The sequence below is a fragment of the Macrotis lagotis genome, chromosome 1 (assembly GCF_037893015.1).
Source record: "Macrotis lagotis isolate mMagLag1 chromosome 1, bilby.v1.9.chrom.fasta, whole genome shotgun sequence".
Taxonomy (NCBI): Eukaryota; Metazoa; Chordata; class Mammalia; order Peramelemorphia; family Peramelidae; genus Macrotis; species Macrotis lagotis.
Genome location: NC_133658.1, coordinates 709,642,681 through 709,665,988, shown reverse-complemented (window position 1 = coordinate 709,665,988; position 23,308 = coordinate 709,642,681). Strand labels below are relative to the sequence as shown.

Genomic DNA, 23,308 nt, shown 5'->3' with positions numbered 1-23,308 from the left:
CCACAATTAGAGCAAGTAGTCAAATAATGGAAAAACCTGGATTGGGGGACCAATGAAGGATATTAGGTACAATGATTCAGTTACCAAATGGTTCAGTCTTTATTAGGATCTTTATTCCGTTTCCCTGCATTGCTATTTTTTTCCTAGCTATTTTCTTCCTGGGGCTCTTGGTTTTTCTCCTTGTTGGCCCCTATCTCAACCTGAGAGCCAGAGTTTAATCTTTCTCGTGAGGTTTATTCCTCCAGATTACAGGTAATACATCTCAGTCTAGTGGCCCAAATAGAATACCATCTTGTACCAGAATGTGGGAGCCAATGTCTTTGGATACTGCTTCAGCCAGTTCTTGGATTCATCCTGACTCCCCTTCAAATGGACCTACTAGGACAGCTCTACATCACCTTTACATCTTGGAAGTAGTTCAGAAGAAAAGAGACCCTCACCTCAACTTCCAAATAAATTTGATCCTAAATTATGTGAGTGGGAGATGAAGTAGGGGAAATATTGGATAGAAATATTTTACAGTTATTAATCTGTACCCCCCTATACTGACCAGGTATCTCTTCCCTCTTCCCCTCATCCCATTGTCCAAGTTATGAGAGAGGTCAGTAAACTTTTAGTAAAGTACCTAGCCCCTCTCACAAGGACACCCACTAAATCCCTGCCCCCCAGGCTATGAGATGAGGTCAATGATCTTTAAGTAAAGGACCTTAACCCCTCCTAGGCAAAAGAGGAGCCTCTATCAACAAAACAATGGATCCCTGACTTAGCCTGAAAGGATTAAGTCTATGACCTACCAACCCCTCCTCTACATACTTCTCCTTACCTTATCTCTACTCTGGGAACTACCTGCCCCTCTCATTACCTTATCTCTTCATTTTGAGCTACTATCCCTCATCAACTGAGCCCCCCCATCCTCCTTAAAAGCTCAGCCCACTCCTCAGTTGAGCTGCTCTTCTGCCTTTGGAAGTTAGCCCCACTGAAGGAGTGACATTCCCTATCTCATTACCCTTCTTTGCTACTCACAGAAACTTGCCTTCCTTTGGACAGTAGCCTGCTGTGGGGGGAGTGTTATCCTCCAAACTCTCCTACCCCTTTGCCCTTCTCTAATACTTATGTTACTTGTCTTCTCTTCTTCTTATCCCTTCCTATGGGAAGCCAGTCTGATCAGGAGAACATGATTCCCCACACTTTCCCATCCTCTTCCTTTTTCTGTTTGCTGCTTCTCCAAGAACCTAATCTGTGAGCCTTTTGTAGTAACTTGTGAGCTTTTTGTAGTCACCTTAACTTTTTGGATTAGTTTGTGGCCTTTCTGCAGTAAATTGTAAACTGTTCAACTTTTTAATTAAAATCTATGTCTTTTCTTACTATCCTGGAAAAAAGAAAAAGAAAACCTTAAAAACTGATCATTACAGTGACCTTGATTCCAAAGGATCAATGATAATGCATTCTACCCACCTACTGACAGAGAATTAATGCACTCAAGAGGAAGAATAATACATATATTTTTGACATAATCAAAGAAGGGATATATTTTGCTTGACTGCATTACATAATTTGCAAGATCGAGACTTTGATTTTGTTTTTTCTCAATGGTGTAGGGAGGAAATAAGAGAAGAGTAAGAAGGATAGAGTAGTAAAAAAAGAAAGGAAAGGGTCACTGTAACATCTTTTTATTTTAAAAATGCACAGAAGAGAACAGAAGGCAGTCCAGAAAAAAAATTACAATTGACAGCTTTTTAAGTAACATGTTGAATTTATGACATATTTAAAAGAAAAAAAAAGGTATACATAACAGAAACCTGCAGTTTAATGTAATCCTTTCCTTCTGTTATGCTATTTATAGATAAATGCTCATTTTATCTGTTGTTTTTTAAGTTTAGGATTTTTTCAAAGTCCCCAAGACTACTCTATCCTTCAAAAATTTGTTTGATTGTAAAATCTCCTTAAGTTATCATCTTCTCTTTTAAAACTAATTTTCTTTCAAAAAGGTTCTATAGTCATTGTCTATATTTCATTTCTCATTCATTGAGCAAACTCTTACAATATGGTTTCTAACCTATAACTTGAACAAAACTATTCTCCACAAGGTTTCCAATGACTTTTTCTTTTTTTTATATATTTTATTTTTTTCTCATGATTTCTTAAAAGTCAAGACCTCTTCTCAAGTCTATCCGTCTTGACATCTGCAGTATTCCAACCTGTTAATCATCCTTTCCTCCTAGATAGAATCTTCTCCTAGAGTTTTCTTGACACTACTACTTGTTGGCTGACCTCTTACCTGTTGGACTGTTCTTTCATAAGTTTCTTTGATACATCATCTATCCCACCCACAATAGAATGAAGTGTCCCAGGGTTCAATTGTCATCTCTTTGCAGATTATTCCCACATTTATATGGTTGACCATCATCCCTCTCTACAGAGAACTACATTTTCAAATCTACTTGGATCACCTTAGGAATTTCCAGCTCAATATGTCCAAAATAGAATTCATTATCCTTCTCCAAAATCCAAATTCTCTTCCTTCTAATTACACCTGGAGCACAATCTCAGTCATTGCTGACCCCTTTCTCCTTTTTCCCACTATATCAAATTAAACATTAAATTTTGATGATTCTAACCACAATCCTCTCTGTTCCACTCACAAAGCCATTGCCCTAATTCAGGCCTTCATCTCCTCCCACTGGGATGATAATATTTCCTAATTGCAACCTCCCCATCCAATCTCTCCTCTCTCCAATCCCTTCTTTATAAACGTGCCATACTGCTATTAGTGAAGCAAGGATTTAACCCTGTAACATTCTAATTCAAGAAACTTCAGTAACTCCCTATTACCCCCAAGATAAAATTCTATTTTTTCCTTTAATATTTAAAGTCTTTTACAATTTGGTTCCAATCTGTCTTACCAGACTGGTTAGTTATTTCTTGAAATAGGCTCTATGATATACTCAAAAAAAAAAAAAATCTATCTGTTTGGGATCTCCAAGTCCCCTTCTTTGAAAAGGGCATCCCCTTATGCCTGGAAAGCATTCCCTAATACTTGCCTCTCTCACCTCTACCTTTTTGAATCCCTACCTCCAAATCAAGGCTCAGCTTGAATGTTACCTCCCATATAAAATATTTACTGATTCCCTCAAATATTTCCCCCTCCCAACTATCAATAATTCTTTATTTGCTTTAAATATACTCTATGGGGGCGGCTAGGTGGGGTAGTGGATAAAGCACTGGCCCTGGAGTCAGGAGTACCTGGGCTCAAATCCGGTCTCAGACAATAATTACCTAGCTGTGTGGCCTTGGGCAAGCCACTTAACCCCGTTTGCCTTGCAAAAACCTAATATATATATATATATATATTCTATGTTTACTTCTATGTATATGCTCCCACAAAAAAAGGTTCATTTTTTTGTTTTCCTCTGAATCTCTAGTATGTAATGATGTTATTGTTCAAATCACAACAATATCATCATCAACAACATCTCCTTAAGAATATGATATGGTTTTATCTTCACAATAACCTCAGAAAGTAGGTACTATCATTATTCCTATTCTCAGAGGAGGAAAATGAAGCAAACAAAAGTGATTTACCTGGGATTATACAGTTAGATAGTGTCTCAGGTAGATTTTCAACTCAGTTATTTCTAACTCCAGATTCAATAACCTATCCAACACACTACCTAATTATTTTTTGAATAGTGTCTAGTATATAGAAGTCAATTAATAGATGTTTACTGAATTAAATTTCTAACAATCATCTCCCTCTTCTGACCTTTCTTTCATAGTATTATATAAAGAGTGATCAACAGTGTCATATGCTATAAATAGGTCAAGAGGGATCCAGGGACACAATTAACAATCCTAAACAAAGCAGTTTTGAGTCATGATTTAAAAATCTGTAAGGGTTCAAGTAATAAACCTAACTTGATCAAGTAATAAATCAAAGTAGAGAAATATGAAGTCAATAAACACAACTAGCATTTTCAAGGAAATTGGTTGTAAAAGGAAGAGATATAAGAGTAACATCTTGAGGTGATGAAGGACTTTTAAACATGGAGAGAATTGGGGCATACTCTAGGTGACAGGATTACAAAGGGAAAAAACTTGTCTATGCAAATCCATCCATTAATGAGGATACCTGTAGTAAGGAAACTGGTTCTGAATGTGTTTAGAGTATTCAGTTAGTGGTCCTTATTCAGCTGGCCAGAAAAGTGAGTCAGTTTACATATTGGTTTGGTAGTCTTGTGAAGCCTTTGCATCTTTCGGAATGTTTGCAAATGCACAAAATTAAATGCAAAGGATTACAAAGAAATTTAATTATATTGAGAAATAGGACAGATGTGGAAGTATTATGCCCCTATAGCTAGGGAAATCTTCCCTAACCCCCACTTGCATTCTTGTGCTTTCTCTCTTTTAGTTATTTCCTATTTATCCTCTATATAGCTTATTTTGTATTTGTTTGTATTGTGTCTCCTCCATTCAACTGTAAGTTCTCTGAGGACAGAGAATCAAAGAACAAATTCAAGTCTGACTTTGGCCCCATGATATCTAGTGAGCCTGGGCAAGTAACTTAGCTCCTCAGTATTTTAGGTAGTTCTTTCAGATTATAAATTGCAGAGAAGGGAACAGCTCACACTGGCAGAGAATAGAGTTCCTTATACCAATGAAATTTCAAATCCAGTGTCTATCCTATTATGGAATAGCTATTTCTATAACATGTGGGATCACTGACACTATCAAATGTAGATCAATGTTCTCAGGATAATAGGAAAAGGCATTCAACTTAAAGCTATAAGAAAATAAATACATCCTCTCAAGTAACAAATTAAGTCTCCAATAATCTACTTTCCACAGGAAGTAAAAAACATGGGAGAGGGGAATGACACATAATCTAAAAGAAAATGTATTTATCTAAAGACATAGTTTGTCTAAGAATCAGGAGATTTTCTCAGCATCCAAGGTATCTTAGCATCACATCATGGATAGCCATGACATGAGGCAAACCAGAAGGGTTTAAACCCAGGATTTGGTGTAGAATCATTAGGCTGCATCTTTCAGCCAAGTTCCTGAGCCTGAGATACCAAGCTAAAACTAGACAACAGAAGCAAGGTTCAACGTTTTGAATACATAAGGCAGGTATGGTCCTCAGAAATCTAACTGGTAAATAAGACATGAGGATATATAAGTTTACAGGTATGTTCTGAGCTTCTAAATTAGTTGTAAAGTTAAAATGTCCATCTAAACCAGAAATTCTCAACTTGGGTTCTGAGCACATGTTTAGCGTTATTTTTACATAGCTATTTTCATTTTAATTGGTTTCTTTTGCATTTTATTTTATGCATTTGCAAACATGAAGAGATCTCTATGAAGAGATCCATAAGTTTCACCAGACAACTTTGTCCAGGAAACAAAAAAAGGTTAAATTTACTCCATACAAACTATTCAAAAAGTAAAAAATATTCTATCAACCAATTGCCTTAACTTGTATATCCAGTGCTCAATGACTAATCTATTTTTTTCCCCATTAAATTGACTAAGCTGACTAATTGTTTCCATACCTTGAAATACAGGCTTAGGAGAAGAGGGAGAGATTTTATGGCCTACAGATTTAGAAAGTAACCCTACTAGTCATCGAATCCAACCCTTTCACTGAGACTTGTTATGTGACTTGTCCCTCATCACCTAAGCTAAAATCAGAGGAGAATCTGAACCCTGATCATCTTGGTTCTAAGTCCAACACTCTATTCATGGACCTTGATGCTTAGTTTTCCAGCCTACCTTGCAAACACTCTAAAGACTTCCAGTACATATAAATATTGTACACAATTCAAAGCTAAGTAGAAACTGGCCCCACAGTTGCTTTTTCACCCATGCATTCAGTACTTAAAGGGTGCTATAATAGCCCGTCGAGAACACTGGTAATTCCCCTCTGAATCATCAAGGAATGTAAAGGAAAATTCTGCAATTCAGACAGCTATTTCAGTGAGTCACAATCATTGCAGTCAAAAAGACTTTCTAAAGGGGTAACAAGCAGACTCAGATGCACTCATTCTTAGGATCCCAAATCCAATGTAGTGTCATGTCAAAGTGTGTCTTTCTTCTATAATTAAATAAGTACATGCTTTCTAACTTAGTCATATACTTTTTTCCTCCACAAAGACCTGTTCTGATGCCTGACTGTGTCATAGAGGTGACCTAGACTTTTTTTTTAGGTTTGTTTTGGTTTTTTTTTTGCAAGGCAATGGGGTTAAGTGGCTTGCCCAAGGCCACACAGCTAGGTAATTATTAAGTGTCTGAGGCCGGATTTGAACTCAGGTACTCCTGACTCCAGGGCCGGTGCTCTTATCCACTGTGCCACCTAGCAGCCTCTTGTGACCTAGACTTTTGAAGGCTCTAACAAATTCCTCCATGCTGACAATGCTTCAGCAATAGATTAAGTCTGCCTTCTGAAGGGCAGCCTAATGAAATCAGATAGATCTATTAAGCTAGATTCTCCTATCAGTTCACCATGGGGAATCCACTCAAACTACTGGAACGTTTTCTTTTACTTTCTCCTAAAATCACCAACAGTTGAACAGTATAACATTAATGGCAGAACATTCTGCAGAACCACCCCTCCACCTTGTCTACCTGTCATCCCTTGCCTCTACCTTATAATCAGGCCATCTTCTCTCAGGATCATATTTTCATTACTGACAACTTTTACTTCTGTTCTTGAAAGTTCCTAATTTAGATATATGCTGCAACCTGCTCACTCTCCTCCACTGCTCACAGATATCTCTTCATTGACCTCTGAATGATATTCATTTCCAATCTTTGGAGGCTTATATCCCATGTTTCCAAATTATTATATTCCATAATGTATATTACATTCCATATTGCCAAATTTCAACACTAGTCAAATGCTAGTATTAAAAAGATGCCTATGGGAAAGACTTAGGTCAGTTTGACTCCTTCATTCCATCTTGGCCAGACATAAGGACAGTTACATCTAGATCTCCCTCTGACCTCTAGTCAGGAATTTTGGACTTTCACTTTCCGTCTCACCCTTCCTAAACCTATAGTTCAAGCTCACCGAGACAAAATAATTTCTCCTCCCCTTAATATCTTCTTAGGCCATTAACCCTTCTCTAACTTTCCTCCCTCTCCATTCTTACCACAGTCATCATTTCAATTCTATACTGTCCTCTGCTTTGAATCCCTTGTCATCGTATCATGTCCTTGTCTTGTCAAAATTCAGTGTTGGATTTCTTCTCCTGTTTGCACCTCCAATTGTCCTCACCAAATGCCTATAGGTCAGGAAAAAGTTCCATTACTGTGCCACCTGGATACATTTCTATCTGTCTCAAATGGGTCTTTATATTGGGAAATCACTCCTTCTTAATATTCCCTAATTGTTCCCCATTTCACTCCTCATAAAAGCTATACAAACTTGTTTTTCCCACAAGCCCCCCACACACTCCCCCTCCCCAAACCAAACCTCCCCAAACCTGACTTCTTCTCAGACTGAGATAATTATGGTCATTTAATGTTAATTCCCTCTTTGTCTTTTGTCTTCATCTCAAAACTCCTTGACATCAATCCATACCACCATAACCTCCATTCCCCAGTCTCTAATAAAGAGGTGAATGCTCTTTGAAAGACCTATGGATACTAGATCACATCTTCCAAACTCAAAAGATTTCATCCTCAATCAGCCTCTTTTTCTATCTCAAATCTTCAACATTTCCATTTCTACTACTTCCCTCCCTACAGCTTCAAATATGTCCAAATCTTCACCATCTTTAAAAAAACATCTTCACTAAACCCTACTACCCTCTCAAACTCTTCTGTCTTTTCTCAAACTCTCAAACTCATTCCAAAACCTTTCTCCATTGATTACCTCTGCGCTCTCTATATTCATTTACTCCTCAATCCTTTGCAATTGGGCTTCTGGCCTAATCATTCAACTGAAATAGTTCTCTCCAAATTTAACAGTGATGTCTTAAATTGCCAGATCCAATGGTTTTTTTCTCAGTCCTAAACTGTTCATTGAATTTGGTCTTGCTGACCACTGTCTCCTCCTGGATATTTTCTCTTCTCTGGGCATTCGTGGCACAACATTCTTGGTTCTTCCACTACCTAACTTACCACTTTGCTTCTTCACTGTGAATATTTCCTCAAGGCAACCCCAAATTTTCAAATTTTCTTTTTTTTTCCTCTAGGCTCTCTTGGCTCACCTTATCAGTGCTCATGGTTTAATTTTCATCTCAATGCAGATGACTCCAAGGGTGACATACATACATACAGACACACACACACACACAGTGCTGCCAAAGTGATTTTCATTAACCCTAGCCTATGGCCATGTGGCTCCAATAATCCTGGGTTTCAATTACCTTGAGAATAAAATTTAAATCTGTTTAGCTTATACTTATACAATCAGGTTCTACCTTATGTTTCTATCCTCATTAGTTATTACTTCCCCTCTTACATTCTGTCATCCTCCTAAACTAGCCTCTTGGTTTCTTACATGAGACAATCTATCTCCTTTCATGCCTTTGCATGGTCATCCTCTCCTGGAACAGACTACCTCCTCACTTCCATTTTTTTCCCCTTTAAAACACAGCTTAAATACCCTCTCTTGCATAAAGTTTTTCATAATCCCCCCCTGACTAATTTCCTCCCTCCCAAAGTATCTTGTATTTAACTTACTTTGCCTTTGTACTCATTCACTTTATATTTATATGTAGATATTTGTGCTGACACATAAAAGTTGTTTAACAAATACTTTTTTGCTTAATTTATTGAATGAATCCAGGAAAGAGGACTCCAGTCCTTTGCTTAAGAATAGAACTTTAAGAAAAGAGAGAACAGGTAATGTTTAAATTCAAAGTAGTGATTAATAAGTAGTAGCAACAGGCAAAATCATGATCTGGATTATCCAAAGTGTAATCTTTAATGTGTTATATAGGTGAGAAGACATTTCAATATTCCTAAAAGATATAAATTTTGTGTACGTTTTCTATATAAACAATGTTCAACAACAGAACCATTTTTGTGGCATGAACCTGTGCTCATTTCAAATTCACATAGCCATCAAGAAATAAATGATAAGACCAAGACATCATGATGAATAAGAAAGCAAGGCAATACATTAAAAACAGAACAAAATATCTAAAAAAGTGATAAGGATCAATGGCAGATTCTCTTTTCTTTCCATGCCCTACAATCTCTCTGAAAAATCATTCTCTTATTTGAAAATAGGAGGATGAGAAGGACACACAAAAGGAAGAAAATTAATCAGAGATGCAAAATAAGTCTTTTGAAAATTGTTTAAAAAAAAAGTTTACCTTCATCTTTTTATGGCTTTTTAGATTCCTCTCTCATCACTGTTTTCATTCTTTTTAAAAGAATTTCAATTTAATTTAACCACATAAAATTATTAAAATACAGTTCACATAGGAGAGTTTTCATTATAACTTATTTATTTATTGTGTCCATATATTCTGACACTAAGTTGTTGGGAAAACAAAATTTTTTTCCTGAAAATAACTACAGCTAAGCTCTTGAGCCTCTTGTATTCCCCAAAAGAATTATTTGACAAAGCTTTTAATTATTGCTTGAAGGAGTATTTCTGTTTTTAGCATTGCTTTAATTTTTTTTAAAAAGAATTTTAATTCTGGATTAACAAAAAAACACACTTATTACTCACCTGTTGGGAGGTGCAGGGTAATATTGTTGCAAAAATCTGTGAAACAGCATTCAGTCTTTGTAATGTTGTTAGAGCTGTGACAGAAGACTTGAGCATTGAGTTCTGGGAGGGAGACACAGGATTTGATCACCTCTTCTCTGCCATTTGTTAACATGACTGAGGCCCAACATGCTCCTTCAGTCTGGCAGGTAAAGTTTGAATATTCACACAACAGACAGACACACTTCAGTCCTGAAGGGGGGGAACAAAGAAGCTTTAAAATGTAGCAAACTGAATACAAATGTGCCTTATATATTACAGAAACTCAAAATGCTGAACTCCAAGAGTTCACTTGAGAGATCAGATGACTTGTTTAAGGTGATAGCCATTTTTTCAGAGATTGGACTTTATTCTTTTTTGACACCCCCTGAACACCCAGGAGCAGCTCTAGATCAACCTTACCTCTTTCTGCCAACAAACCAACACCATATTTATTTATTCACTTTGAACATATTTGTTACCTTTTCCCCTATTTAAGTGTCCTATTTCCTTTGGCCAAATCAACATGTTCAGTTCGAAGTCACCAGATTTCAAGAAGTGCTAGGAAACAGTATCTGAGCAACCAAAGGGAGCTGTACCCCATTCTGTTATGAAATGTTTGATTGAAGCTTTCCTATCCAACAGACTGTTCAGTTACGCCTTTGCTATTTTTCCTTTAGAATTTTCACCAAAGAGGCCAAACACTGCCCTGTTTTGGTATTATTATTATTATTATTATTTTAGAAGATTATCAGCTTTCACTGAAGTATTCAATTTCATTTTTTAAAATTTTGCTACATTTTTAGGCTACTTTGAACCCAGGTCCTCTGATTCTAGAGTCAGTGCTCTTTCTAATTTATTATGCTATTATGCTATTATGCTATTATGCTAGTCTTTTAGTTGCTAATTAGTATTGTGCATTGGCAGAAGTTCATTATATAAATATGCACTTAAATAAATTAAGCAAACAGTGCCTTAATAACTTTATGCCTGAATTTATAAAGAAATAGAAAATATGAATCAATCAGAAAGTTATTTATCTATTTTTCTTTCTACTTGTCAAATAAAATTCCATTTTTATGAAACATGTATCAACAATTGAGTAATAAAATTAGAAAAGGCCATTTATAGTCAGTATTAATGCCAGCAATATTTAAGAACACAAAATAGCTTATCAGCTATGTTCTATCTCATCAGGATCAATATTAATGAATTCCTTATTTGATCAAAACTTTTAAATAGTATTAGAGAACAACCTTATTTATCCTCATTGGCAAAGGAATGTTCCTATCTTCCAAAAATTCATATAATCTAGGAAAATATCTCAAGATCCTTTTTTCCATACATGAAGGACTCCAGAGGTTCCATACAGAAAAGAGATTTACAATTCAATGAGCTAATACTCTGGAGGTTCTCTAGAATACAGACACTATCAAAATATTAAAAATTCTTTTTTCACTGAATTTTGGATAGAGAGAGGTAACCAGTGGTCACTCAGCAAACATTTATTGAATGGTCATTATATGTAAAGCAATATGTACTCTAGAGCTGTCGAGTACACAAAAATGAATATTTCACAGACCCTGTCTTCAAAGAAATTATTGATCTAGGAAATAAAACTCTTTCTTGATTGAAGACAATCAAGATATACTAGAAGTATTTAAGTAGCTGTAGAATTGTCAATATTTATTATACAAGTGAATAGTGGGAATAATCCACATGATTTGTGCATCCAAGAGAAAGCTAGATGACACAAATTACATACACTGTTTGGAGTTTCTATTTCTATAATTTGTTGGATTGCTGATCTCACTGAAGTGGGCATTCTTTCCATCAATATAGATGGTGATCCATCCATGCCTTCCCATCCTGGGCAATTCTTCAATTCTCTCTATAAATCTTCTAACCAGGATCTACTTAACGCAAAGAGGCTTTCTTCTAGGTTTTTTTTTAAACATTCCATGAATAAAAATAGTGCACCATGGCTATGCATTTGCCACCTTTCATACTCTCACCATATTATGGGCCTACCTTCTTTTTCATCCTTACATTTCTTTGATGACATCTTTGGTACTACTCCTTTCATTAATGGCATCACTGGCAATGTGCTAAAATTTACATGCACTCACTATGCATTTCTCTGTTGCCTTTTAAAATCACTCACTATTTTCATTCTTCAGTAAGAGTGATGTTCAATGCTTCACAATAATATACCATCACAAGAAAACTAATAGTGTTAAAAGAAATGAAATTTTGTCAGTAAGCAATTGGTTTTCATAGAAAATGCTATTCAATTTCCTAAATATAATCTAACCCACTTATTTCCTATTCAATTTTAGACTGAGATAATTGTCTGTTTCCTGTGCCTCTCTAAAATTTATTACCTTTGGATTAATTCAATGGGCTGCCCATCCAACTGAACGTCATAGTGTAGGCAATAGGCATTTATTTTTCTATTTTTTTTTGGAGAGAACTGTTAAAATGACCTTTTATGTGTTTGGAGATTTCATTAGGGAGGTTCTATAATATTCAGGACTTGATTCAATCAACCAATAGTTTGTTGAGAAGGACCTCGCTATCTCTAGGAAATACCACTTTCAATTCAGGCTCTACATAGGTCACTTATCCTATTATGACAAAAGATTTGGTCTGCTCTAAAGAATCACCTTTCAAAACCTGTCTATTCTCTTATTTTCAACACGCAAATAATTTTATATATAATTATATATATATATATATATGACATGATTCTTATAAAGGTTTTATAAAGATGAGAAGATAGGCAGCTAGTATTTTTATGACATTTTAACATTTGCAAAACACTGCATATATACTATCTCATGATCTTCACAATGATCCTGTTTTTGTATTGTTGTTGTACCTTCTTTATGTCTTCTTAGTTCATTTCCAAGAATAGAAATCCTGATGTATTTGTTCCTTCAGTTAGAGTTCAACTTTTTGGCTATTGGGCAATGATTTCTTATTTAAAGTAATAAGAATTAAATTCACATTTGTAGACATGACAGGTTATTATTCCCATTTTACAGATGAAGGAACTAAGCCTGAGAAAGGAAAAATGACTTGCCCAAAGGTCACACAGGCATATCTGAGGCAGAATTTGAACTTATCTTCCTGATTATAATTCCAGCATTCTATCTACTAAAATAGCTTGAATAGCCTCCAATGAATTGGCTGTTGTTGATGTCTTCTCAACTTCCAGGGTGATTTCCCTGCCCCCATTATTTTGATATCCATTCCCTTGAGATATCTTGAAAACCAATCCTTTCAGTGTCTCAAAACTGTTCTCTAGTAAAAATGTGTATGTATATTTGCTTTAGTCTAGCTATTCCTACTACCTTTATTTTTATTTTTTTAGGTTTTTGCAAGGCAAACGGGGTTAAGTGGCTTGCCCAAGGCCACACAGCTATGTAATTATTAAGTGTCTGAGACTGGATTTGAACCCAGGTACTCCTGACTCCAGGGCCGGTGCTTTATCCACTATGCCACCTAGCTGCCCCCTTACCTTTATTTTCTTAAATAACATTCTACTTCTCTATATAATACATCTATCCTGAAGTGTTAAATCCAAGTGACTTCTCATGTCTCTTCATTTTTAAAGAATATTTACTGGCTAAGATGTTTTGGAATCCTTTTAGCCTCTTTGTTGGAATAGCCACCTTTTATCTGTTAAATCCCTCTAAAAGCAGAAATAAAATCAATACCTTCAACTTCAGATATTCCTTGCAACTACCTTCACTCTCTTTCTCATCTTTACTCTTAACAACTCAATGATCTGACTGCACCCAGACTGCTCAAAAATCACTCCCACATTAATAACCAATCATTTCCTGTATGTTATCCTAGTCAATTTCACTTTTTGAGATAGAAGCCTAGGTTTGCCACATCCAACACTTACCTATTCATTTTGAGGAAAATATTGATCAAATCCAGATATGAAACTCATGAATCATTTACAAATCTTTGGCTCTGCTATTTATTTCTTAACTCTGAACTATATTTCCAACATATTTTTTTGCCACTTTCCCCAGTGCTTAGCATTATAGCCCACTATCAAGGTATACATTGATTTAGTTGAAGTCTTGTCAAGTCTTTCACAGAATTACACTTATTTCTTCATCCTCTGTAACAGATTTTGGCACATAAGCTACAATTTCCTCATGATGGTCTCCATTTGCTTATGCTCAAAACAAGTACTGTAAGACCAACATTACAAAATAGCCCATGAAATGATATCCTTCATTCCACTGGGACAGATGATGAAACCAACCATGATGAGTTCTTTATTATTCACCAAGCAGAGCCTATAAGCAGTCTTTCCTTAATTTGTATCTTCTTTACATTCTTACCTCATTTATTCTAACAATAGAAATAATGATGTTTGTTCCTTTAGAAAGATTTCAATTTTTTGACCATTGGGCAATGATCTCTTATTTAGAGTAAAAAGAGTTAAATTCATGTTTATAGATATAATATGATATGAACATCTATATATCTAATATCTTAAAATTGAATGATACTTACCACCTTCTGATCCCCCTTTCTGCTATTTCACCATCACAGTCATCGTGGCAGTAGCACAATGAAGCTGACAGTCATTTTTTCAAGGGCTACCACTGATATACAATTCACACTCTAGTAATAGCAAGCCTTTATATATTTTGTAAGAAGGCTTATGTTCAGGTGGTTCCTCAGAGTCTTCCACTGAACCAAGGTTGTGCCCTCCAAAGAAAACATTTTCTTCTTTTGATCTTGAAGATCTCAGAATCAACTTCAGACATGTGGAAAACATGAATTTTTCCTGATTTTTAAAATTGATTCAACCCTTTAAGTCTTATCCAAATGTCTTGTCATGACATAGCAGTGATCCCAGGTTTTGAAAAGCTATCCCAGCAAAATTTGATAGACAATTTACCTAAGTTTGGGGTTCATCACCAGAAGATCGTCAGCAGATGATGAATTTCAGGGTAGTTTCAATTCAAACTCCACTAAGACAGGAGGATTATAATATGTATCTGAGGAATGCTCACATGAAATTATAGGTCAACTGAAATACTGGTAAAGATGACTTGGAGGGAAATTCATATACAACCAGATCTATTTAAAAATTGGGGGCAGGAGGTAATCTGGGTTAAATGACTTGTACACATTGTCTGAAGCCAAATCTGAATTCAAATCCTCCTAATGCCAGGGCAGTGCTCTCTATCCATTGTACCACCTAGCTGTCTCAACCAAATATTTTAAAGTCACCATTATAGCTGATATGGTAAAACAGAACTGACCATTATAGCTGATATGGTAAAACAGAACTGCCTGGTTATCAAGTCATCCTTGTCAGATAATAGAACAAAAGATTATGATAAATCATTTCAGTTGTGTCCAACTTTTCATGACTCATTTGGGGATTTCTTGACAAAGATATTAGAGTTGTCTGCCATTTCTTTCTAGAGTTCATTTCTACAGATGAGGAAACTGAGGCATACAGGGTTAAGTGACTATCCTAGGATGATACAGCTAGTAAATGTCTGAGGCTAGAATCAAACTCAAGATGAGTCTTTCTAACTCTAGGCCCAGTACTCTATTCCTTGAGCCATCTTGCTGCCCCAGAACCCAAAGTCAGTTTTGGGTGACAATTTCATATGTATCAAAATAAAAAAGTTTGATGATATCATCAAAATGTTTCCTATTAGATTTTTGAATTTTCTCAGCTGGGTCTCTCCAGTCAAATTTCTATCTTTTCCTTAATGTTAACATTCTCAGTGGATTTGTGCATGATTAAATTAAGTAGGGTTTCTAGGTAAAAGAAATTCTACATAAGCACCTCATTTAGGGAATAAGGTCTTTTAGAATGATAATCACTTTTTTACATATTTTGTATAGTAGTACATACACCCTCTATGAACCTTCAGTCAGAAGACAAATGAAATGCTTTGCTGCATTTTAATGATGATAGCTCTTTATAAAAATGCACAGATCTTTATCTACTTGGTAAATTCAAAGATCACTTTGAGAATCCAGTCATCTAGTACAGTAGTACCCTGTGAGTTCTCAATAAACACTTTTGGCTGACTACAAAGATTAATGTTTATCTCAGAAAAATAAAAGTATTGGTAATTAGGGTGGTCCCAGGTGATATACAGAACATAATGACAGTACTTAAATCATCCCCTTATCTCAAATCTTACAAGACAGTAAAAACAAATAAAACTGAGTAATTATTGATAATGGCTTAAAACATCCACCAAATATCATGTGTATTCCAGATCAATTAATAGATCCACTGGTAGTTTGTGAGGATGAAAATGCTGAGCACAGCAGTCCCTGTGTGTCATAACTAACTTGATACCAACTTTCTCTGAAATATTTTTCACTATTACAGAATATACATTTGGCACATATTAAATACATTTTTTAACTAAACATTTTTGTTAGGGAAAACTGAGGTCCTCAGTAAAAAGATGTATTTTCATAAATTATCATGTAAGAGCAATAAATTGGTTTCCTTTAATTGAACACTAATCAAGGCTTAATTATATCAGTGCTTTTCAAGACAGAATTAAATTTTTTTGGTAGAAGATAGTTTCATTTTTGCTTACATATTCTCAACATATTTTACTTGGGTTCTGAGGAAAGGGATATCAAATCAAGTTAAGGAAACAATTCTCTAAGTTACTTCCTCCCTTTACCCTCCCTCTGATACCTTTATTAGCCCTTTTAGTTCTCCTTTCTGTTTGGATGAGCAAATGTATCTAACACACATTAAACCCATAGACATGTATATTATTAATTACCAGAAAAATGGATCTTTATGGAAATTTAAACACAGCTGTTTCTATTTCCACTGCACCTGCTCTATCTTTATCACCAGAAACAAGGAAAATGCATCTTCCAAACAGCCAGAATTAGTTGCTTTTATTAAAGAACAGGACAATTAGATGGCCATGAAATAGCAAATTAGATACTAAATTGCTAACTGGATTTTTGCTGTTATTTATTTCTAGAAAGAGCACTGCATGGGGAGTTAAAAGGCCTTAATTAAAATTTCAATTCTTGGGCAGCTAGGTGGCATAGTGGATAAAGCACTGGCCTTGGAGTCAGGAGTACCTGGGTTCAAATCCGGTCTCAGACACTTAATAATTACCTAGCTGTGTGGCCTTGGGCAAGCCACTTAACCCCATTTGCCTTGCCAAAAAAAAAAAAAAAAAAAACTTAAAACAAAAATTTCAATTCTTCTACTTACCTATGTGATTTTAGGCAAGTCCCTTTGCCTATATAAATCTTAGTTTCCTCATCTATAAAATGAAGGGGTTGCAGTGACCCCAGGAGTGCTGCTGGAAAGAAGTAGTCTCAGGGAGTTGGAACATCTCATCAGGATCACAAAAGATAATTTCAATATGTGCAGGTTTGGGTTTGTTTTTCTTTACCAAAAAGCTGTCATTTTGAACAGTGTCACAATAACTAATGAACTAATTGTTCCCTTCCCCTCCCCACCTTTTATTCTATAATGTTAACTACATTTATTGACTTCATTATCTGATCTAGGTGAACATTCTCTTATCTCTTAGGCTGTCTCTTTTTGAAGAAGACAATTAAGGACAAAAAAGAATGTTTTTTAAAAGCTAGAAAAGAAGTCTTTGAAGAAAATCAATCTGCTCAGTAAAATAATTCCTTCAAAATTCTGAATTGTCTAAATTATTAAGAATTAGCAATCCAACATCATTAGTTAAGCATGGATGGACCTTGCTGATAATGTTTGTCCTTCATTCTTGAAGAAGACCATGACATCAGGGAGATGATGCCATGACAAGCACACAAATTGGATTTGAGTAAAGGGCAGGGGGTGGGGGGAGGTGGCTGTTATAAGTCACCAGTTTTACTTTCTCCTCCAGAGCCATCTGGGGTCTAGTGGCCAGATATGAATCAGAACTCTATTGGAGATGGTCCTGGATGTGAGGCAATAAGGATTAAGGGACTTGCCCAAGATCACACAACTAACAAGTGTCAAATGTCTGAGGCTGGATTTGAACTCTCATCCTCCTGACTCCAAGGGCAGTGCACTATCCACTGCACCACCTAGCTGCCCTTAGGATGATCTTACGGCAAGTAGGAAATAAAACCTAGTCTTTTGTATAAGAAGGTAAAATTGACCCACAGGAAATCTGAAAAGAACACTTAAAAGAAATTCAATGTACTGTCCCTTCTTTCTATTTCTTTTTAACATCAACATTATGTGGGGAATTCAAAACATTTGTATTTCTGAAGGGAAAAAAAAGTACAATGTTGGCCAAAGCAGCACAAATATTTTAGCTAGAAAAGGTTTTTCAAAAAACATAAGATAAAAGACTTGACTTCAAGTGAGTAATACTTACTGACTCTATAACATTGGGCAAGTATAAGTTCTTCAAAAATCTTTGAGTATGTTTTTTCCTTGAAAAATGAGAATACTAAAACTTGTACTAACCTACTCCATGGGATTATTGTGAGAAAAAGATCTGTATATAAAATGTAAGTTAGCTAAAATTTAATTTTTCTCCACATTTGTGGAAAACATTTGTATTATCTAGAAATAAGACATCAAAGATTTAAAGAAACTATTTATAATAGAATTAGGGTCATTTAGAACTATGATCTAGTGGCCAACACTAGACTGACTTTAGGAGAAGAGGAAATTAATTCAACTGCAATAAGTGTTAACAGGTTATTGATTGTTGTTCAGGTGTTTCAGTCATGTCCAGTTTTTCATGGGAGCTTTCTTGGCAAAGATAGTGGAGTGGTTTGTCATTTCCTTCTCCAGTTCACTTTACAGTTGAGGAAACTGAGGGAAACAGTGAAGTGGTTTGTCCAGGGTCAGACAGCTGGTTAAATGTCTGAGGCCTCATTTGAACTTACATTTTCCTGATTCCAGGCCTGGAGTTTTATCTACTGGGCCACTTAGTTGGTCGCAAAAGTCTTTACTATATAGAGCAGCTTCCTAGGAAAGAAGTGACATGATAACTGGGCAGGGGTAGCACAATGCATCACTGGTCCTGGAAACAAGAAGACTGAGGTCAAACATGACCTCAGACACCTGTCAGCTGTGACCTTTGACTTTGGTTTTTTCAACTGTAAAATGGAAAATTAATAGTACTGACCAATTTCACAAGATTGCTGAGAAGATCAAATGAGAATATGTATAAAGCATCTTAGCAGAATTCTGGCAAATGACACAGGCAATCCATAAATGCTTATTCTTTTTACTCTGTAGACCTGAACCCACGTCCCTCCAAATCCCTGTTTCCAACCTCAACCTCACAAGATATGCATGGGAGAGAAGCAAAAAGAGAGGCAAGGAAGTATTGTAATTACTGAACTACTTGTTAGACATTTCTTCATCCACTTTGGATTCCATCACTAATGGTTTAATGACCAGTCATTCAGCACAGAGTTTGGGGAAAGTGATATCATAAAAAAACAGACTTGGAAATAGACTTGGGTTAACAATTGAAGAGCTGATCATCCCACCAAAAAAATCTCCATTCCCTAGATTTTAATGCCATATAGACAGTAAAAGGTATAGAAACATTCAATTAATATCAAAGGATAATTTATCTTGTCCTATATTTATCAGATGAAAGAAAATCAGATTTCCTATTTAAAATTTTAAGATGCTAGTGTTGGGAAATCAGGGTAAAGTGCTACAAGATTGAAATTTTTTATGCTCTCACTAAATTATGTCAGGTATCTGATAATGTTGCCTAATTCACATAACACTATATATCCTAAAACTTTCAGAAGTAAATCAGAACCATAGAGGTAGAAATTATGCTCAAAAAGATACTTAATTGATGTGCAAAATAATGTCATGTCAACCTTATTTTTTTTAGATTTTTCAAATAAACTGATGAGAAAACATTTCATAATACAACTGAATGTTACCTGTCTAACAGAATCTCAAATCAGTTCATTTAATCTCAAATTACTTTTAATACATTTAGATTTAAAGAAAAGAGGAAACTGGTTTAATTTTTCTATTATTGTTTTTACTAGATCATTTTTCCAAATTATATTTTCATAAATATCACTACAGATAGTAGTTTTCTTTCAGTTCCCACAATGCACTTTAAACACAAAATAAAATAGAAACAGGCATACCTCTCAAATAAAAACAGTGGTTCCCAAATTTGTTTCTTAAATTTGTCTTCTGTAAAGAATGATAGACTTTTTAAAAAATCCTACTCTGAAACCCAAAGTATAAACTGGATGAGTGAAGGGAGAAAGGTCTGAGAGATTTAAAGTCTCTAAGTCAGAATAGAACCAACCAACTTTAAATTACTGCTGAAACTAGTAAATCAAACTAGTAGGTTTGAGCAGGCTCTAAGCCTTTAAGAAGTCAGACCACTTGGTATATTTGTGGCACCCCATTTGACAACCTCTGCTTCAAGAAAGTTCACATTAAATGAAATAATTCTAAAAATTTATTCACTTGATTTGCCTGTTTTTCCCATTTTGTATGTGAAACAGGTATTACTTATTTCCTCATTAAGCTCGAAAACAAATTCTTTAAATGATTTGTTTAATTGGTTGTTCTATACTGGCAGCTTTCATGACCCTCAATGAAATAATCTCAATTTTTTAAAAGGAGACAAGGAAGTTGCTTTCAGTAAAAATATTTACAGATTATTATGATATATTCTGGATCATAAATTCTTCAAAGCCAAAGACAGTGACTTATATCTTGTATCAAACTTTTATAAAAATATTTGTTGTAACACTTTACATCTTGATGCCAGTTCCTCTATAAGTTTCTTAAAGGCCAGAACTGTTTTGTTCATTTTTTGTCCCCAGAGCCTAGAACAATTCCTGACTGGAAGGTGATGTTGAATAAATGCTTGTTGAACTAAATTTTCTCATTTAAGCCTATATTTCATTTTTTCAGCTTTTACCTAGAGAGAAGTTACAGGCTATTTTGAAAAGAATTATAACAACTCTGAACACAGCTTCTATTTCAATAGAGTGATTATGCATACAGCTTGCAATCATATCATCATGTCCTTAGAGCTGAAACACACTAGGGCTCTCCGGTATAACTCCTTTATTTGATAGTTGAGGAAACTGAGGTCTGAAAGACTTATATAACTTGTTCAGGGTCACACAGACAATAGATTGCCTTAGATAAATTTGCTTAAATTAAAACAGGCTTCATTTCAAGCCAATTGTATGATGTTTTAAAAGACCTGAGCTATCCACATCATCTCAAAACTTGTATTTTAAAATATTAAAAAAGGTTAAATTATTATACAATATCTTCTTCTAATTGCTAAGCACTTCTCCCAAAAAGAATAATGTGTGTGACTATATAAGTAATATATATATATATATAAATAAAGCCATATATAAAAAATATATGTGTGGGTTATATATGCATGTGCATTTCTGTATTTGTGATTATATTTGTATATAATAAAAGTGGGGGGGGTTAAACCATCCCCTACAATACTTAGCCCTAACACATTTGTACAATAAGAACACATCTCATTAAATCAATCAGAAATATGAGCAAGGCTGGTAGATTTTTCATCATTAATATTAGGCACCACAAAACGTCTAAAGTTCTTTCAGACTGATTGACTCTATCATGCCTTGTGGGCCTTCTATTTTTTTAAAAAAAAAAGAGAGAGAGGACCAGTTGAGAACCCAGGGATCTGAGCCTCTGACAATGGAGAGAAAGCCATCCTATAAACTGCCTAAGAAAAAGAGACCTCAGTCTCCTATCTGCCTGTCTTCCCTTATCCAAAGGAGTACCTTGTGAGCTTCAAAGGATACTGAGGATTAGAATTGTTTTCCAATACTATTCTAGCAGCCATACTACGTTAGAATTGTATTTTTATATAGTGTATTATATACTATCTTAACAAGGTGTTGCAGTATGCATAGAGCACTAAACCTTAAGTCAAAAAGACTCATCTTCTTGAATTCAAATCTGGTCTCAGATACTTTTCTAGCCATGTGGCCCTTGGAAAGTCATTTAACCCTGTTTGACTCGATTTCTTTATCTGGAGAAGGAAATGACAAACCACTTCAGTATCTTTGCCAAGAAAACCCCAAATGAGGTTACAAAGAGTCTGATACAACTGAAACCACTGAACAATAATTACATACTGTGGAGACAGGAATCCAGTTTAGTCAAATATAGCATATGAATTTCAGATCCTTTGAAGGTCAAGCTAAGTTTTTTATTCAAACAACAGAGAGTCCCTAGAGATATTAGATTCTCCTGAAGTTATAAATTTGAGCAACTGGGAGAATATCAGGACTCATTAAAAGAAATAAGAAATGTAAGAAAAAGGGCAGATTTAAGCAGGAAAGAATAAATTTAATCTATCAACAGGGTTATGAAAGCTCAATTTTGTTGTATTTCTATATAACAGGAAAAACATAAGCCAGAGTAGCAAGTCAAAGAAAGGAAAAATCAATGAAAGCATACACTTATGATATGAAGAGGAATATTAAAAGGAATGGAGGTTTTTAAAGGTAAGAAATTACAGGGATATTTAAATGAGAAAATAAATGAAGTGAAAAATAAGGCAGAATTTTATTTTTTAAATAGACTCTGATGTTAAGAGAACATCAAAAATAGATTTTAAAAAAATGAGGCAGGACATTACGACAAAAAAGAACAGAGTCAAGTACTGTTCAGAGAATTGAAAAGTCCTCAGTACAGGTTCTTCCTGTTAGTACTGTTCAGGTCTGACTTCCTATATTTTCTATGTCCATATTTCATAATTTTTTTCCAGTTCATGACTCACAATTACCAAAATACATTATCAGAAACAAAAATGAATCATCAGTGGGAAAATCTAATTTCAAGAACAAACAGAAAAATCTTTCAAAAATAAAATCCCATTGGATTTTCAAAAATACATCCCATTGGAGCCTTGCCATCATCCTATTCTCCAAGTTGATATGATCAGACTTTGGGATAGCTGAAATAGAATTATCATAAGTACTATATAGGGTGAAATCTCAAGCCCCTCTTGTGAAATGGTTTCCAGAAACTGGATTTTGCAAATTGATATAGTGCAATGTCTTGTGACCCTCTTTCTTGCAAAAGGATAAAGGATATGAGAATAGGAAAGAAACATTTTTAAAATAAGAATATATCAGTTATATTAATTTATGACTTGGGCTTCTGGGGACCTTCATAGATATCACAAAAAATAAGTAAATTTGACCTACTATGGAATATTGTTTAAGTATAACTGGATTTTGGAAAAGTATCTTTCTGTGAGAAGAGGAAGTCTTTGATATCTAATTGTCACAGTTTAATGGGAGATATGTCCTAGAGAGAAAGCATTTTTCTTTCTAACCTCAGAGAGTCTGAGACTCCCCAGAGCTCTGGTTGAAACATGACTTTGGGAGGAGGTTCAGGTGGGAAGAATTCTAGGAAGAAGATCCTTTGTAAACCTGAGGATGGAGCTGGTGGAGAAATTGATGGTCAAGATAGAAGCAGCAGCACAACAGTGCATTTTTCAACAGCCCAAACTGTTACTAAATTCTGTCAATTTTTCACAACACTGCTGTTCCCCTCTGACACTGACAGCACGGGTC

At 35.1% G+C, this 23,308-nt stretch overlaps 1 protein-coding gene across 5 annotated transcripts in view; it reads right to left on the bottom strand.

Moving 5' to 3' along the window:
* The window catches only part of ACVR1C (activin A receptor type 1C), a 111,143-nt gene that overhangs the window by 57,406 nt on the left and 30,429 nt on the right, over positions 1-23,308 (bottom strand). For 4 of the 5 annotated variants that reach the window (XM_074215941.1, XM_074215942.1, XM_074215943.1 and 1 more), the window contains exon 2: positions 9,686-9,916. In XM_074215941.1, coding sequence (XP_074072042.1) covers positions 9,686-9,839 — 154 coding nt within the window. In that variant the 5' untranslated portion in view covers positions 9,840-9,916. Of the gene's footprint in view, positions 1-9,685; positions 9,917-23,308 lie in introns of those variants that run through there. The other variant, XM_074215940.1, reaches the window with a different exon arrangement.